We start from the raw sequence: 17,407 nt of genomic DNA on the forward strand, positions 1-17,407 counted from the left end.
GTGTGCAGTATCAGGACGGTCAGAAGAGGAGGAAGCCCAACTACAGCAGCGTGGATCTCTCTGAGGTGGAGTGGGAAGACAAAGATGATATCGTACGTGTTGAACCAATAAAAGCCAGTGTTATAGAAAAAAAGATCACTCTTCAGTGCAAATATATTGTGTGCAATATGAAACGCTAACACTTTGGTGTACTTTGCAACTGACGCAGTGCCTTGATTTCACATTTTTTGCGTTCATTGGCAAATTCAAATCAGCCAGAATTATCAAGGTTTTCATTGAAATGGCAGCCGGCGGCTCAGTGACCAAGCCTCGTCTCCTCTGCTTTATCTTTCAGCTGCGCAACGCTATGGTGAACAGGAGGACAGGGACGTTCTCTATGGAGGTGAAGAAGACAGTGGATAGAGGGGTGAGGCTGTAGATAAAGATGTTTAGTGTCTCCCTATCAGATGAGGGTTGTTCTTGCTCTTGTCTCTTGACTAAAGGAGCAAATCTCATCTGCACTCCTTTTGCTCCTCTCTTAGAGACGTGTCCTGAAGATGCACAATGACTATTACTACACTGACATCAAAGGGACACCATTCAGGTGGAGGAAAAGTCTTATTACTTTCCTAAAACGACTTCCTGTCAGTTTATGTCTTGGCCGCAGTTAAATGGGGACTCTCTGGTCGATTCTCCCCTCTGTTTGTGTGTCCAGTGTCGGTGTGGCTCTCTCCAGAGGTCATGGGAAGTTCTTCTTCAGAGGAAATGTCTCAGTTGAAGCTGGTATGTCACTTCAACTCTGTCAGTTACTCTATTTAGAAAAGCCTGAACGCAGTGAGATGCATGTCACTGACCTGCTTGTTTGGGAGGGCTTATTGTATTAGTCTTCCCAGGCTGGCATTGCTGAAGCGTTACTGACTTGTGTTTTTCAGGGCTCCGTGATCTGGAACAGCCAGATGTCGCCCTGGCAGATGAATGGTAACACTGGGGTTATGGAAGTGGGCATTCATGCGTTATGTAGGTTATCCCTCTGCGTTCATCTGGGATGTTGAGGCCTGTGATGTAACAGTGTGGCTCTGTTTGGACCACAGGACTTACTGCAACACAGAGGAGCAGCACGAGCACCGTCACCTGACCCAGATTCAAGCTATCAAGCTCTTTATGACGGGCCGCAGACCACACCTCAAATGTAAGAGACATCTGAGTCCCACCTGAATGAATTGCACATGCAGCCTGTACTATCTGTGACAACAAATTAAGTGATTGTTTGTGAATGTTCTGAGAAAAAAAGGTCTGTATTTATTGATCAGGTCTTTAAAATAGTCTGCGACATTGTGCAGGTGACAGGGAGCTGATCCAGGAGGTGTTATTTGATGCTGTTGTCACCGCCCCACTGGAAGCCTACTGGACTGGACTGGCCCTCAACAAGTCAGAGTAAGAGCATTTCGGCACCACTTTAGATTCTCTTTTCATTTCACAGTTACAAATGTTAGGAAGCCAATAGGGTTTGTTTTTTTTTAATAAGCCATCAGTAAATGTTTGGAAGTCATCTGCAATTTTAAATGTTCTAAAATCATTAATGAAAAAATCCTAAAATAATCCACGATAATCCAAACCAAAAAATATTCTTGTATATGTGTTATATGATCTATAAAGTATTATTAACCATCAACAAAGCCATTAGTAAATGCCTTTATAGAAAGTGGCACCCACATTGAAAGAAACACTGGAAACACGTGCACATATGTTCAACCCTGACTCCAAAAAGGTTGGGACTTTTTGGAACAGAATACAATCATTTACATCACCTGTTACCAGTGAACCTGTTTACCTGTGGAATGTTCCAAACAGGTGTTTCTGGAGCGTTCCACATCTTTCCCAGTCTCTTGTTGCTCCTGTCCCAACTTGTTTGAAACGTGTTGCTGTATCAAATTAAGAATAAGCAAATATTTACAAAAATCAATGAGACTGATGAGGTTTAATATTAAATATATTGTCTTTGTACTGCTTTTAATTGAGTTTATGTCAAAAACGATTAGAAAGTTGTCACATTCTCGATTATTTATGTTTTAAAGCATCCCATCTTTGTTGGAATTGAGGTAATACATTCAAAACAGCGTTTGTTGCTTTAACTGTCTCTCCAGTACATACAAGCTGCAAACAGATCCCTCCTTAGAGCAATGCAAGGGAAGAGATAAGGGGGGACAACAAATCCACAGACCTTGTTCTGTGCAAAAATGTGTGAACAGTTAAAGTGAAGATAATATGAGGCTTCATCAGTTACCCAAATGAAATGTGTATCTTCCAAATTTACAGTTTTTTCAGGATGAATTTCCCTCTTTGTGCTTGCCCAGACACAGTTTGTACTTTCCTTGCAGTGCAGTGGTGCAGGGACGGTTACACAGACATGGAAGATTGTACTTAAATGACCATACCTTTTAAAGATACACATTATTTGTTTAAAACAAACTGATGAAACCTCATATTAGCTTCAGCTAAACTTTAGATTTCCAATTTTGCTCAAGATGAAGATTGTGGATTTATTCCTCCATCAGTTACAGTACAACTATATGAGGAAGGGTTTTTTTTACAGCCAGTATGTACAGCAGGAACAATCACAGTGGCAAACAGTTGCACATAGATACATGTGGGTGCTATTTTAAAACAAAAAGAATTTGAACCTGTCCCTGAACACTCCTATTATATTGACCCGATGTACATGATGTTGTACAAGAGCTTTCTTCAAAATAATGTTCAATGTGTATGTGCATACAGGGCTTTGCAAGCAGTGATTATTATTGATTATTATGCTGTTATTAGTATCAATATTCATAATGTAGCCTATAAAATATCATGAGCAGTGCTCAAGGCCCAGAGTCATGTCTTCAACTTGCTTATTTTATATACAAAACCATGAAACCCCCCAAATGAATGATATGACTTTGAAAAGATGTTGCATATTGTACAGCCTTTTAATAAGGTATTTTTGCAATATGCTTTCAAAATAAGAGCTCAAGTTTTTCCAGCTATACACCATTCAGTTTAATGAGCAGAAACCTGGTCACACTGCCGAAATACAGATATAAATGTCCGGCATCATACTTATAAAAGAAAAATCTAAGTTGCATGTGCCTGGAAGGATGCACAGATGTGTTTATGTGGCACTGCTCTGCATTATACCCACAGGAACTCAGACAAGGGAGTGGAGATTGCCTTCCTGGGTACACGAACTGGCCTGTCGAGGACCAACCTCTTTGTGCCCGCCGATCAGCTCTCCAATCAGTGAGTCCCGCTTCTCAACGTCTCTCTAATCGTTACTTACAGCACAAGGCGCGGCCATGATTGTGCTTGATGAATCTGATCCCTCGCTCCTCACCTCAGATTAATTCTGTGTGCCTCCTCAGAGATTTCCTGACAGCGGAGGACAAGGAGGGTGTGTTTAATGCTGATCACTTCCCGCTGTGGTACAAGAGAGCGGCAGAGCAGGTCCCCGGTACATTTGTCTACTCCATCCCCTTCAGCACAGGTATGCACAAAACCAGAGATAACTCTTAGCTGACTTTCAATTATTGAGTGCTGCATTTTATATGGCACTTTTTGGAAATCCATTCCTTGCCTCAGTCATCCAGCATTTAACATCTTAATCAGTCTTTTCCTACGTCCCTCTTCCTGTTATGGATTGTGGCTTTTACTGGTTTCCACTGACAGGATGTGCAGCACAGCTCACCTCCCTCACAGCTTTTGTGCAGTTAATGTGGCCCACGTTAAGTCTGCTGGCCAGAGGAGGGACAATTCAGCTTCGCTCTCCATGACATTTACCATCTTTCCTCTGTTAACGACGACTGCATCCGCTCAGGCTTTGCCATCATAACCTGAAATGTCCAATCACAGCAGCCATATCAGGATTATCAGAGTCATCTGGCTGCAGAAAAAGCTCTGATTGAACTCCATTACTGTAAAGAAATGGACTGGTACTGCGGTTTCTGTTGAGCCTGCCAACTGAGGCTGCTGAGCAAAGGGCGCCATCTACTGAGCTGAAAGTGTAACCTGAACAAATGACTTAAAGTTCATCCTCTGTTCTTCCTCTTCAGCTATAGAAAATAAGAGTGTGGTTTTGGCCAGCACAGCAATTCAGCTCCTCGATGACAGAAAGTCTCCAATCGTTGCAGGTAACAACCTCTAAGCCATCTCTCATATCATTAGAATTTCATGTTTATATGTATTTTTTGGATATTGTGCAGTCTCTCATGTGCTCGCTCTTGTGCTCAGCTGTTGGGATCCAGATGAAGCTCGAGTTCTTTCAGAGGAAGTTCTGGACCGCCTGCAGACAGGTAACTACACAACAACACAAAACAAGCTCCCTGATTAGGTGAGAAGCTAAACTACTTATGTTTTGTGCCCAGTGTACAGCTCTGGATGGAAAATGTAGCATCAGCTGTGATAACGAGGTAAGAACAGTCACATAACTGTCATTTGTATTCATTTCTCAGCTTGATTTGTTAACATACTCTTTTTATTCACTCTCCTGACAGGATATTAACTGTTATCTCATTGACAACAATGGCTTTATTCTTGTCACAGAGGAGCAGTCTCAGGTACTGTGTGCAGTTTGTGTTTGTATTTGTGTATATGTTTGTCTGGCAGCTGTAGTTATTTTTCAGATTGCAGTTGTTCATGCATTCGCGCAACTGAGAACCATGTATCTCCATATCTGGTGACTTTGAATGTTTCTGACTGAAGGATTACGTGTTCCTTTATAGGTTGAGAAAATTCTCCTGCTTCTTAAATTATATAATATGTATAAACTCTTAAATTAGCTGGAAAATCCATCATCAGTTTGTATCTGCTGTTCAGTGACTTTTGTGAAATGTTTAAACTATAAAAATCTGTAATTGTACTTTTTTTAATAAGTCCTTCATTAATTACTTAATTGGATATTTCAAATATTTTGTCCACCCAGTGTGTGTTAAGCTATGTGCCTGTGTGCTTTGACACAACTTCTCCCTCAGACAGGGCTCTTCTTTGGAGCGGTGGAGGGTGCTGTTATGAATAAACTTCTCCAAATGGGGTCCTTCAAAAGGTCTGAGACACGCTATGACACTCCCCTGAGCCCTTCACCGACACATTACCTTGCCGTAATGCATGTCACATTTCCCCCTCTGTGTGCGTTGCAGGATCACGCTGTACGATTACCAGGCCCTTTGCAAAGAGTACGCCGGGAGCAGCGACAGTGCACGCACTTTATCAGACGTAAGTGACAACATTAGCTCGTGGATGTAAAGAAAGAAAGCAAGAATTTGAAGCTGTAGTACACCACTGCACAAAATCATCAGCATAGATACTTTTCTCAGGGTTTGTGATAACACTGTGTGGAACATACTGTAGAGACTCACATTGTATGTTTTTCTCCCTTTCCCTCTTTCAGCCCTTCTCTGTTGTTAAGTGGCTCCTGACTGAACTTGTCATGTAAGAATAACACAAGAAAATGTTGAATAAATTACAGGATATGATGAACATAATGTGGGAGCTCTTATTATTATTATTATTATTATTATTATTATTATTAGCATTAGCATTAGCATTAGCATTAGCATTAGCATTAGCATCAACATTGATAACAAAAAATAATACGTTTTAAGATATCATTGGTTTCATTAGTTTAATAACTCCTCTATAAATGCATTTACATATTACAACCTGTTAACTATTTACTGATATTAGAAACTCAGCATGTCAACCAGTAACCAGACACATATTTATTATGTTTGATTAATGTGCTTAAATGGTAATAATGTCTTCATTAAGTATTTATACCCTTTTATCAAAACATTAGTTAACTAATAGCCTGTGCATTAGTTTTTTGTTAGCTCAAATTAATTACTATGTTTTTCAAAACTGTCACTGACGCAAAATGTTTGTCTGTTTTTTCTCTTAAGTTTTCTGCTAGAATTTAACCTGTACAGCTGGTGGAATGTGGATCTTTCAGTCAAAGGTAAATGTGGTTGACATATATACGTTGTGATCATGTAGGTGTGCATGAGAGAGAGCAAGAGTATGAGTGAAAGCTAGAAATCTTTTCTGTCTATGTGTGGTTTCCTCAGCTTCTGCCATCCAATTAAACTTGCTTTGTCACAAATCCAGCTCAGAGATCTCGGGGTAAAACCATGATGGTGCCATGTGATACAGAATATCCTGCTTTCGTCTCTGAACGCACCATCAAAGAAACAACAGGCAACATTGACTGTGAGGGCTGTATCAGGTACTGCTTCAGGCTTCTGAAAAATAGTTAACATTACCTCTATATATAGCACAGTAGATCCAGTCAGTTTGCTACTGTTCATACTGTAACATTTTAATTCCTGTCACTGTCTCTGTTTGGGCTGCAGATCTTTTGTCATTCAGCAGATTCCCAGCAGCAACCTCTTCATGGTTGTTGTGGACAATAAGTGTGACTGCAGCAGTGCTCCTCCAGTAACCATGGATCCCATAGAGATCATGTATATCCTTTCTAGATGAACCAGAAATGTTTGATGTGTGGAATAATTTTCTGAAAGCTTTTTTTTTTTTTCCATTTCTTCTTTAGTGTTGATTTTCTAAGTAGGACCACTTAAGTGTTCAGTTTCACGTCAGGCTAAATGTGTATGTTCGGAACTTATGGACACCCTGGTGATGTATTTACACCCTTGACGCCTTTGAACACAATGAGTCTCTAAAATGTGACAGACTGAAGTTTCAGAAGGACAGGAAGAAGCCTGAATCATGTCATCCGTTCCACCCTGAGGTATGAGACTGTGTGTCTACAAGTGTGTGTCTGCATGTGCAAAAAACTGCAACTTGTTGTCTTTGCATTATGAGTTTCGCATGAATTAAATATATAACATTTAAGATGTTAATTAGCTTGAGCTAAGAGAAAGCTATAATAACCAACCGCTGTAACTTCCAGTTGTGGAAACCAGTTGCAATGCTTTATTTATCCACAAGGAGGAGCAGTGATTATGAAAGCTCAAACCATTGACTGCCATGAGACTGCTGTTTCCCCTGTTACTGTAAGTTTTGGCAGCCAAAGAGGCTCCAGCTGTGGACTGCAATTCAGAGTGGCTGGTACTGTAGTGATGCTGCAGTGTTGCCAGATCCCAGTCGCTTTTGTTCGAGCTATTAGTAATGTTATCAGGATCAAATAGACAGCCAAAATTACAAGAATAACACCCAGCGTGTTCAACAACAACAAGCTCACTTCTTATAGCATTCACTCTTGTCTATCCCAGACAGCACAGTGTATCCACCCTGTTAATATATCATATCATATCCTGATGACTGTGTCCTCTGCAGGAAAATGCCATGGAGTGTGGTTCAGCAACACGCCTCTCCAGTCCTCTAACAGCAGCTCTGCTCCCTCTGATAGCAGCGACCATCAGCAGGTGACCATTAGCGGCAGAACTGGACATCAGTAAGGACTAAATCAACAAGAAGATGCTTATAAACACATAGAGAACATGGCCAACCAGAAATGATGAATTTGCTCATACCCCTGCAAAAGGCAGCGCTCCACCAAGAAAAAAAATCTTTATCTGTCGCACTGAGACTCACATCCATTAATGCAGAAAACATAAACGATGTGATGCAGCTGAAGAAAATGAGACTGACGGGAGTGCTTGGTGACGTTGCTCAGAGCATCACACCACTGACAGTTTGCCATATTGTCCTGAATGTGTGTTGAAATGAAATAAGAGAAAGAAATGCAGTATGTCAACAGTAAAAACAAAGAGTTCAGCTATTTCTTGTCAAAGTATAAAACAGGTCCTTTGTGCAAAGGATGATAGTAAGACATTAAATGTGTTTGTTTCTTTGTTGTTGGGGAAAAAATGAAGGCTTATGTAAAAGTCTGCAGAATGTAAAATGCACTTTTTGTCATATGTGAAAATAATGCAGAGTGGTCTATATTTTTGGCAGTAAATGGCCAAAAACAAGTGACAGTGCCATCGTACTTTTCTTTATTTTGTAACTAAATTCTGTTTGATGTAATAATATGGATCATGTTAAATACCTGAGAGAAAACTGAACATTTGAACTTGCTTTATTCTGCCAGTTTCTCTTTGTTTTAAAGCAGAAGACATTTCAGACAAGCTATAGATGCATGATGAAGAAGATGACAGAATGATACATCCGTCCAGTCATAATTTGTCGAGGTGACCACATACTTCTAACCACATGTTTAAGAAAGCTGATGAATAAATACAAAGAAATATTTTCATTCCTTTTTTTAGCTGTTGTGTTATTTCTGTGTGTGTGTGTGTGTGTGTGTGTGTGTGCGTGTGTGTGCGTGTGTGTGTGTGTGTGTGTGTGTGTGTTGGGAGATTCTGGGTTGTGTAGTATCTGACATGAGCAGTTAATGGTTTTATACAAAATATATAACCTAAATAAAAAATATCACATACAGTACCTGAAAGACTTTGTCTAGTAGCAGTAAGTTGTAAATAACTGTACTTATTGTGTAGTCACTGAGTTCTATAGTGGTATATCCAGTTACAAAAAGCAACACTGAACAGAAGACACATTAGAAACAAAAGAAGTAAAGTGAACTTTTGCTTTAGTTATGTATGAGAAAAAACTAAATACATTTTCAGTCTTGATCTAAAAAGCTAGATTGATTTGCAGGAACCCGTGCTGTCCTTTCTACGTCATAAACCACAACTGTAACAGTTAAAATTGGATCTGGCCATAAAATTTGGAAAACATTGGTTTGGTCTGAGAAAAAGACAATACAGCAGTCTAACATGAGTCTATAGCTTTTAGTCATCAACTTCAAACAACTTTACATTTCTAACACTTCCTTCGGCTGTCTCCTCTTTATACGGTGTAAAACAGTTTGCATTTCAGTGTGCCTGCACGGTGCTGTAAATCATGTCCTTCAGGACTGGTGAAGCTGGCTCCTCAGAGATGGTGGAGTACAAATGGTATGTGTCATACTGGGAAAAAGAAAAAAGACATCTGTAGCATCTATTAATATACATGACATATCAAACATTGTACCGTATGTCACACTTACATTCTCATTTTGAGACTCCTGCCTTGTCTCTTCCTCAGAACCTGCTAGTGACATAGACACACACAGTAAGAGGATAGTTTCCCATGAGACAAGCAGCAGATGAACACCCTTCTGGGGGCTAAAATACAGTGAAGTTTGGTGTTTTATTGCAAAATCTGAACAATTCTACAACATCTCTTCTCATAAAATATTTAGATCACATGCGAAAAGCATGTTAGACACAAGCAGAGGGTTTTTCTTTGTCTCAGTGGAGTGGTAGTCTCCCACAAATGTGGTTTACTTGCAGTTTCTGTATGTAGGTCTTGAAGGTCTTGTGTGGTTGTTCAGTTCTGTTGATTTCTACTAATAGTTATTTTAGTAGCTTTGAGATACGTAAACACTGCTCAAGTGATAAATACGAAGCTGCGTCAAATATTTCCTGACAATGTCAAACTTATGCACATAGAAAAAAGAAATACAAGGGCAAGGACCCAAATGCAGGGTTCGAAGTTGGAGCTTGTGCAGTTCAAGTAATTTATTCATGCAAAAATTGAAAAGCACATAGGTCTCACAGGATTATGAGGCAGACAAAGGTCATATTCCAAAAAGGCAGTCCAAAACAGGCAAAGGAGAAGAGAAATAAACATAGGAAAGGCAAGTGTCCTGGGAGAAGTATGGTGGGCTTGACAGGGGCCGATTGGGAATCTCAGGCCAGGTCATGGGGGCTGGACAGGAGTGGCACAGGATACATCAGGCAGGTGGTCTAGGGTCTGGACAATGGCGGAGCAGGAAACCTCAGATAGGCGGGCTAGAGGCTGCACAGGGCAATGCAGGAGACCTTGGGCAGGTTGGGCTGCTCAGGACAGCAACCAAGTGTGAGGACACATGGGCAGAATCTCTTGGGAGGTCAGGCAGAAGGTCCACACTAAAGGCAGAACCCCTTTGGAGGTCAGGCAGGAGGCCGGCAGTGAAGGTGAAACCCCTCTGGAGGTTGGACTGGAGGTCAGCAGTATAGGAAGGCGATCACAACCAAAGAACAGTGGCTGAGCTGGAGATAAGTGGGCAGCACAGAAACAAGAGGTAGCTGCAGCTCAGGCTCAGTGGATCGCTGCATCACAAAAACTGGTGACTGCTGTAGCTCAGGTGTGGATGTTGGCTGGACTGCCGACTAGGAATTTGGAGCAGATGTTGCCCAGGCCACTGACGGGGATCCAGGTGGAGATATCTGCCAGAAGAGTGGCTTGGAACAAGGAGCCCATGTTGATCTGACCATCAACTGAGAACCAGGAGCAGATGTGGTGTTGACAAACCCGGGGGTTGACTTGGCAGCGATCAAACCAGAAACCAGAGAGACCTCGGTGCTGGACAGCTGGACCTCCATGGCACTGGGCAGCTGAGAGGCATTGGCTGGTTTCATGCTAGTCAACTGCTCAATCAGCTGGAGTCTAGCAGTCTGGAGGCTGTCTGGTTCTTAAGCAAGGTAAAGCAGAAAAGAGACTAAGGAGCTGGATGACAGGGAGCCAGTTGGCAGGGAGCTTCAGCATTCTTGGGAGCCTCGCTTTCTTCTGGGGGCCATCTTGAAAGCCAGCTGGGTCCCCCAGAAAGGAGTCATCTGGGAATCTCCAGAGGTGGACTCAAGCAGGAAGCTATCCAACTCAGGAGTAGGACATGACTAGAGGCCAACAGGCCTGTGGCTAGCTGAGTCAGAAGCTGGGACTTGCAGGAGATGAGCAGGCCAAGGTTTAGCTGACTGAGGAACTGGAGCTGGCAGGAGGCTTGCAGGCTGGTGGCTGCTAGGCTAATGTGCAGACTGGAGGATAGCAGGTTGAATGCTAGTAGTCTGAGGTGCAGATTGGAAGGTAGCAGGCTGAGGGTTAGATGCCTGGGAACCTGGGGTTGACAGGTTGTTGAAGTAAAAGACAAGCAATTGTATCTAAATTAGTTAAGCTTGCAGAGATGAAAAAGTTCAATCTCAAGAGTTATACCAGATTGAAACATACTGAACTGGATGAGCTGCAAGGGTAAATGTGTATAAATAAAGAAAATGCCCAACAAGCATCTTTCACAAGACCACGTTCGGGACAAAGACAGTGTTACGCAGGCGGGTTCTGTGGTGAGCGAGCTAATAGCTAAGAAGCTGACACCTCTTTCACCCTGTTGCTGCTGTGGAGCTGCTAGCACCAGACAAAGTATAATTGTTCCAGAGTGTCAGTTTCTGTCAGTGTCTGTAATAATTCATAGAGATGAATGAATCCCTGACATGGAAACTCAGTGAAAGTAAGTGTGTGTGTGATTCGGTCTTAATGGTGGACATTACCAAGTACCTCTCGGAGATGAGCCTAAAGCTCCAGCCAGCATCTTGGCGCTCTGCTTTCAAATGTGAAATCATTTGAAGTGAAATTAAAGTTGTGGCAGCTTTAACTGGAAAGAGGAAACATGGAGCATTTTCCGACTCTGCAAGTACAAAAGCTGCTATGACATCAGAACATGTTGGTGAGTGTGAAAATGTTTAAGGAGATGACAAGTAAAGAAAAGTGATTGATTATATGTGCCTCACCCTTCAATGAGGAACCAGCTGATGTGTCTGACAACCAACAACATGAAATCATCGAGCTGCAAAGCAACAACCTGCTACTGTGAGCAGTTCTGTTCAAAACTGACTGACTCAAACCTGAAAAACCAGCTGAAAGAAGCCTCATCATCATCATCATCATCTCCAACATCTGACATCAGCCTCCTCACCAAAAAGAGGCAGTTGCAGTCATCGCAGAGGATAGTGTGATGTATGTGTTTCATAATTGAGTATGGCCAGGGGCACGACCAAGGGGCATCTGGGGGGCAGAGCCACAATGACACAATTCCTGGCACCTCAAGCCAGTACCTTCTAGAGCTAACATATATTTAATCCTAAAACAAACTGTTAAAAAAGACTATGGGAGGGGTTTGGATTTTTGTCATGAAATTCTACACTTCTGTATTAAACAGTAAATGTGAACACGCGTACAAAAACACATTCTGACTCTATCAGACAAAGAAACATAGTTCTCACCAGCTTTTCTTTTCTTCCACAAAACTGCTGAAATCAGTAAGATGGTTCCCACAGTTGCTCCACAACCAGCCACAGCGACGGGCAACGTCCAGATCCACATTTCTGCTGTGAGACACCAGCCATAAACAAGAAACCATGAAGTCCTACACAGTGTCAGTTTGCTTCTCACAACATTCACAGAAAAGCAGGAAGATATAAAATGGAAAGCAAAGCATTGCTTTGTTACTGATATAAATTCACTGAGTAAATTAGGTTCTATACATAATTTAATCACTGGTAGCAAGTTGAGGCCATGTTAAGAATTACAATTATTTAAAATATTAGACTCCAGATTTTGGAGTCATAGGGGTCATACTATCTGTTCCTTGAAGGCACAAAAATATATTAACATTAAAAAAAATGTATTTTGTCATTTTTTGTACTAGTAGTACACAAAATTAGCATCAAATTGTTGTCATGTGCTGCTTAACAACTATATTTTACTTATAATATATAATATGGGCTATCATGTGCACTGTAGGAAGGCATAACAAATGAACTACATACATTCACAAATGTATAAGCAACTGCATTTGCATCACACACTAACACAGTAATCATTTACCTTTTTGAATGTTTTGCATGTGAATATATTATACATATTAACACTGTCTTATGAATTAGTGTGAATAATTGAAAAAAGGAATAATCACGTCACCTGATGCAGTTTTCACTGGTGTTGGGGAAGTGGAGGTGGAACCACCAGTATTTCTTGGCTGACCGACAGGAATGGCTGGTGGAAGAACAAATGAACATTTCAAAATACTAAATACACTGACACATGTGTCATTTGTCAGTGACGAAATGTTACCTGATGTCAGTTTTACAGGAGTGGAAGCACCAAAACTGCTTACAGTCAGACCTGGTCAAAAAAAGACAAAGACCTCCTCAAAATGTCAAACTGATACTGAAGTGCTAAAAGTAGTATTGTTCTGGGCTGCAACCTTTATATGTAAAGCCTCTGGTCGTACTCAGTGTCAGTATTGTCTGGGTCCTGCGTGACTCTTTCTCCATGATATCTAGATTAAGAAAAGACGGATTTGGGATGATATTTCCTGTGTGGATAAATTATTATATATTTAATATATCAATATTTATGAAGTCTTGTTATTTCTGTGTTTGTATTTTGTATGTTTTTAGTATGAGCCCCAGTTCATAATAAGCATATGCAGTGAGCATACTTATATTTAGATTTTCATTCTGAAGTTCCAATCAAATTTTTCAAGTAGCATGAAATTAAAAATAATATATGTATAATGTATGTATAATTTACACTTTGACAATTGGCTTCATGAATACATTTGTCACTTTCATTGGATGTGTAATGTCAAATACAGTAAAGTCATTGTAGCGGGTGCATTCATGTCTTCTCTGACTTACTATTCAAGCTGTATCCATCACTACGAGGAGACAAAGAGTTGGGTTCACTTCCCCAACTGTAATCGCAGCTGGCACTTCTTTGTTCAACCAGACGTGTTCGATTCAGCAAATGATCAATTGTGACAGTAAACTGGCAGAACCACTGATTGGTTGAGGTTCTTTGCTTCCAGACAGTTGTTGTTACGACTGGATCACTTGCTTCTCCAAAGTACAGCTTACATCTCGTGTCATGATTAGCAGATTCAGGCAGAGAGCAAGTAAAGAGAACGTCAACACCATGAAAATGCTGAGCACTCATCTGTGGTTTTAGACCTTTAAATAGATGAATGAAAAGTCAATAAATACGTGGTTCAAACTGGGCGGAAATTCACACAAAGTCTTCTGTGATAAAACCCCACAGACATCACGTTTAACAGCTAAAATAATAATTCTGTGCCATCTGATGTGAGTTTCTGATATGTTGGACAATAATGTAATGATGTGTAATCTAATCTATCATTGCTGAGAATAACGATTCAACAATTTATCAAACAAACAAAGATCATATATGTCTCACCGCCCACGGGTGGCATTCTAACAGGAACGGAGGTTGTAAATTCAGTGTTGCTCCCTTTGTTTTGGTTTGAAAGCCCTAAAGACAAATTTACACATGAAGCATAACACCACAGCACTTTTCTTGTGACGCTTCTCTAACAAGACACAATAATAGCAGAATAACAGAAGAAACAGTCACTCACTGTGTATGATGACAGAGGACGTGTCACTGTATGGAGATTGAGAATTGAACTCTCCAAGCTTTACAGTGTAATAACATTTCATTTTAACCTCAGCAGGTGAACTCTGACTTGTCATCAACAGCAGATACGTTCCTGTCAGTGTCTTCAGACAAGGGAAGATCCTGACATTTCCTCTACTTACATTGTAGAAATAACACTGAGACACAGAAACAGATGATGGAGTCCGACAGTTCAGTGTGACGGAGTCTGTCTCTGTGATCACCGGTGGATTCACTGTCAGTTTAGGTGGAGGAAGAGCTGAAAATGTAAGCACATAGTAGATTAAACAACATGTTGGAAAATTTTATTTGAAAGCATTTCTGATTATAGATCTATAATGGCAGAGGATGCCCATTAAACATCTTCATCTGAAAACCTGATGTCAAGAACCACTTTGCTGTTTGAGCTCATGCTGTAACAAGAAGCAGTGTTCACTCACTTTACTGATACTGTGACTAAAACTATAGGAAAACATATGAAGGACTGAGGAAAGCAGTCACTCACTGTGTATGATGATGGAGGACGTGTCACTGTGTGGAGATGGAGGATTTAAGTCTCCAATCTTTACAGTGTAATAACATTTCACTTTAACCTCAGCAGGTGAACTCTGATGTGTCATCTTCAGCAGATCAGTTCCTCTCAGTGTCTGCTGACAGGAGAAGATCCTGACATTTCCTCCATTTACAGTGTAGAAATAACACTGAGACACAGAAACAGACGATGGAGTCTGACAGTTCAGTGTGACGGAGTCTGTCTCTGTGATCACCGATGGATTCACTGTCAGTGTAGGTGGAACGAGAGCTAAAAATTTGCAGGTAAATCTATGTTATACATCACATACATAATAGCTGCATTAATACAATAATATTTCTGTGGAGAAATTGTGATGAAATGTAGAGGAAGTAAAGAAAAATATACTGTGCACGCAGACCTTGTAGTGGAATTACTACGATAACAAACTTCCAACAGTGTGATAACAGCAGAGCTGAACATGAAAGATAACAGAACAGAGACTGACCTTGTGTTTGAATCATGTGAAAGGAATCTGTTGGAAATACAATGTGTTGACAAAGTAAACAGAAGTAATAATATCTCTGCCTTCAACAACATGTAGAAAGATTAAAACTCCCCCCCATGTTTAATTCTGTCCATCGGTGGTGGGAGTCGAGATCAAGATCAAGATAAACGTTATTGGTCAAAATGAGGTGATTAGTTTTGAATTCTCAATAAGTTTACAAAGAAACAACACTGAGCAACAAAACAGGAAATAACAACACAAATAACACAAAATCACCGACCATGAAAAAGATAAAACATAAGTGTGGTTTGTTAAAACACGCTCATACATAATGACAGACATTACATATTAATGAGATGTTTGCATGTGTGAACCTGCATTGGTTCATAGCCTACATTAATAATGAAAGAATCTATAAGAGGTTGAACTCACACATGAGGATGACAAACAGCAGGCGTCCAGCCATGATGAAGCTGAGAACTGACACTGTTCAGTCTGGAGGATACTTGTGTGTCTGACCACACAGATGCTGACATACTGACGTATAGTTTGCACTTGTGAACGTGTTCTCAGACAAACCACAGGCAGCATCAGACGTGAATCGCATTAACAGAAAGGGGAACAGAAATACACACACTCCACATTCTTTTTAAAGCACCCAGTGTGTGTGTTTCCTGTAGATCAAATCAACCACATTGGAGGCTGAACTCTGCAGAAACATGACCGAGTTTGTTCATCTTTGCTGCCGCTTCGGCCGATGACGGCCGTATGTCTTGGACACTCAGGTGAAGAGAGGGGCTGAGCTGTCAACTGATCACCACCTGGTGGTGAGTTGGATCAGCTGGCGGAGGAGGAAGCTGGACAGACTTGGCAGGCCCAAACGGGTAGTGAGGGTCTGTTGGGAACGTCTGGCGGAACCCTCTGTCAGAGGGGTTTTCAACTCCCACCTCCGGGAGAGCTTTGACCAGATCCCGAGGGAGGTTGGAGACATTGAGTCCGAATGGACCATGTTCTCCACCTCCATTGTTAACGCAGCTGTTGGGAGCTGTGGCCGTAAGGTCTCATGGTGCCTGAGAACCCCGAACCCGGTGGTGGACACCGGAAGTAAGGGATGCCGTCAAGCTGAAGAAGGAGTCCTATCGAGCCTGGTTGGTTCGTGGGACTCCTGAGGCAGCTGACAGGTACCGGCAGGCCAAGCAGCTCGAGCAGTTGTGGAAGCAAAAACTCGGGTATGGGAAAAGTTCGGGGAGGCCATGGAGGAGGATTATCGGTCGGCCTCAAGGATATTCTGGCAAACCGTCCGGCGCCTCAGAAGGGGGAAGCAGTACCCTGCCAACACTGTTTACAGTGGAGGTGGGGAGCTGTTGACTTCGACTGGGGATATTGTCGGGCGGTGGAAAGAATACTTTGAGGATCTCCTCAATCCCATTGCCACGCCTTCCGTAGAGGGAGCAGGGGCTGGGGACCCAGAGGCTGGCTCATCCATTACTCAGGCTGAGGTCACCGAGGTAGTTGGGAAGCTCCTCGGTGGCAAGGCACCGGGGGTGGATGAGATCTGTCCTGAGTACCTCAAGTCTCTGGATGTTGTGGGGCCGTCTTGGCTGACACGCCTCTGCAACATCGCGTGGCAGTTGGGGACAGTGCCCCTCGACTGGCAGACCGGGGTGGTGGTCCCTCTATTTAAGAAGGGAGGGTGTGCTCCAACTATAGGGGGATCACACTCCTCAGCCTCCCTGGTAAAGTCTATTCCAGGGTACTGGAGAGGAGAATTAGGCCAATAGTCGAACCTCGTTTTCGTCCTGGTTGTGGAACACTGGACCAGCTCTATACCCTCCGCAGGGTGCTCGAGGGTTCATGGGAGTTTGCCCAACCAGTCCACATGTGTTTTGTGGATTTGGAGAAGGCATTCGACCGTGTCCCTCGTGGCATTCTGTGGGGGGTGCTTCGGGAGTATGGAGTCCGGGGCCCTCTACTACGGGCCGTCCGGTCTCTGTATGACCGGAGCAGGAGCTTGGTTCGCATTGCCGGCAGTAAGTCAGACCTGTTCCCAGTGCATGTTGGACTCCGGCAGGGCTGCCCTTTGTCACCGGTTCTGTTCATTATTTTTATGGACAGAATTTCTAGTCGCAGCCAAGGGCCGG

At 42.1% G+C, this 17,407-nt stretch overlaps 1 protein-coding gene and 1 long non-coding RNA gene across 2 annotated transcripts in view; one reads left to right on the forward strand and one right to left on the reverse strand.

Moving 5' to 3' along the window:
- Positions 1 to 7,770, forward strand: part of cacna2d3 (calcium channel, voltage dependent, alpha2/delta subunit 3) — a 31,061-nt gene extending 23,291 nt beyond the window's left edge. The window contains exons 19-39 of the mRNA XM_041953404.1: positions 9 to 92; positions 335 to 406; positions 522 to 583; positions 695 to 762; positions 912 to 957; positions 1,071 to 1,168; positions 1,320 to 1,413; positions 3,166 to 3,261; positions 3,384 to 3,505; positions 4,071 to 4,148; positions 4,249 to 4,310; positions 4,383 to 4,427; positions 4,512 to 4,574; positions 4,989 to 5,059; positions 5,154 to 5,229; positions 5,405 to 5,445; positions 5,916 to 5,971; positions 6,121 to 6,238; positions 6,366 to 6,478; positions 6,678 to 6,760; positions 7,309 to 7,770. Coding sequence (XP_041809338.1) covers positions 9 to 92; positions 335 to 406; positions 522 to 583; positions 695 to 762; positions 912 to 957; positions 1,071 to 1,168; positions 1,320 to 1,413; positions 3,166 to 3,261; positions 3,384 to 3,505; positions 4,071 to 4,148; positions 4,249 to 4,310; positions 4,383 to 4,427; positions 4,512 to 4,574; positions 4,989 to 5,059; positions 5,154 to 5,229; positions 5,405 to 5,445; positions 5,916 to 5,971; positions 6,121 to 6,238; positions 6,366 to 6,478; positions 6,678 to 6,760; positions 7,309 to 7,401 — 1,641 coding nt within the window. The 3' untranslated portion in view covers positions 7,402 to 7,770. The remainder of the gene's footprint in view (positions 1 to 8; positions 93 to 334; positions 407 to 521; positions 584 to 694; positions 763 to 911; positions 958 to 1,070; positions 1,169 to 1,319; positions 1,414 to 3,165; positions 3,262 to 3,383; positions 3,506 to 4,070; positions 4,149 to 4,248; positions 4,311 to 4,382; positions 4,428 to 4,511; positions 4,575 to 4,988; positions 5,060 to 5,153; positions 5,230 to 5,404; positions 5,446 to 5,915; positions 5,972 to 6,120; positions 6,239 to 6,365; positions 6,479 to 6,677; positions 6,761 to 7,308) is intronic.
- Positions 7,771 to 8,809: 1,039 nt separating this feature from the next.
- On the reverse strand, positions 8,810 to 12,105 carry LOC121624879. Its single transcript, XR_006007883.1, has 3 exons — positions 12,054 to 12,105; positions 9,026 to 9,066; positions 8,810 to 8,945 (listed from the first exon to the last, which is right to left on the reverse strand). It is a non-coding gene; the product is annotated as an uncharacterized LOC121624879 (long non-coding RNA).
- Between the last annotated feature and the right edge of the window lie 5,302 nt (positions 12,106 to 17,407).

This window comes from Chelmon rostratus, chromosome 2 (assembly GCF_017976325.1).
Source record: "Chelmon rostratus isolate fCheRos1 chromosome 2, fCheRos1.pri, whole genome shotgun sequence".
Lineage (NCBI taxonomy): Eukaryota > Metazoa > Chordata > Actinopteri > Chaetodontiformes > Chaetodontidae > Chelmon > Chelmon rostratus.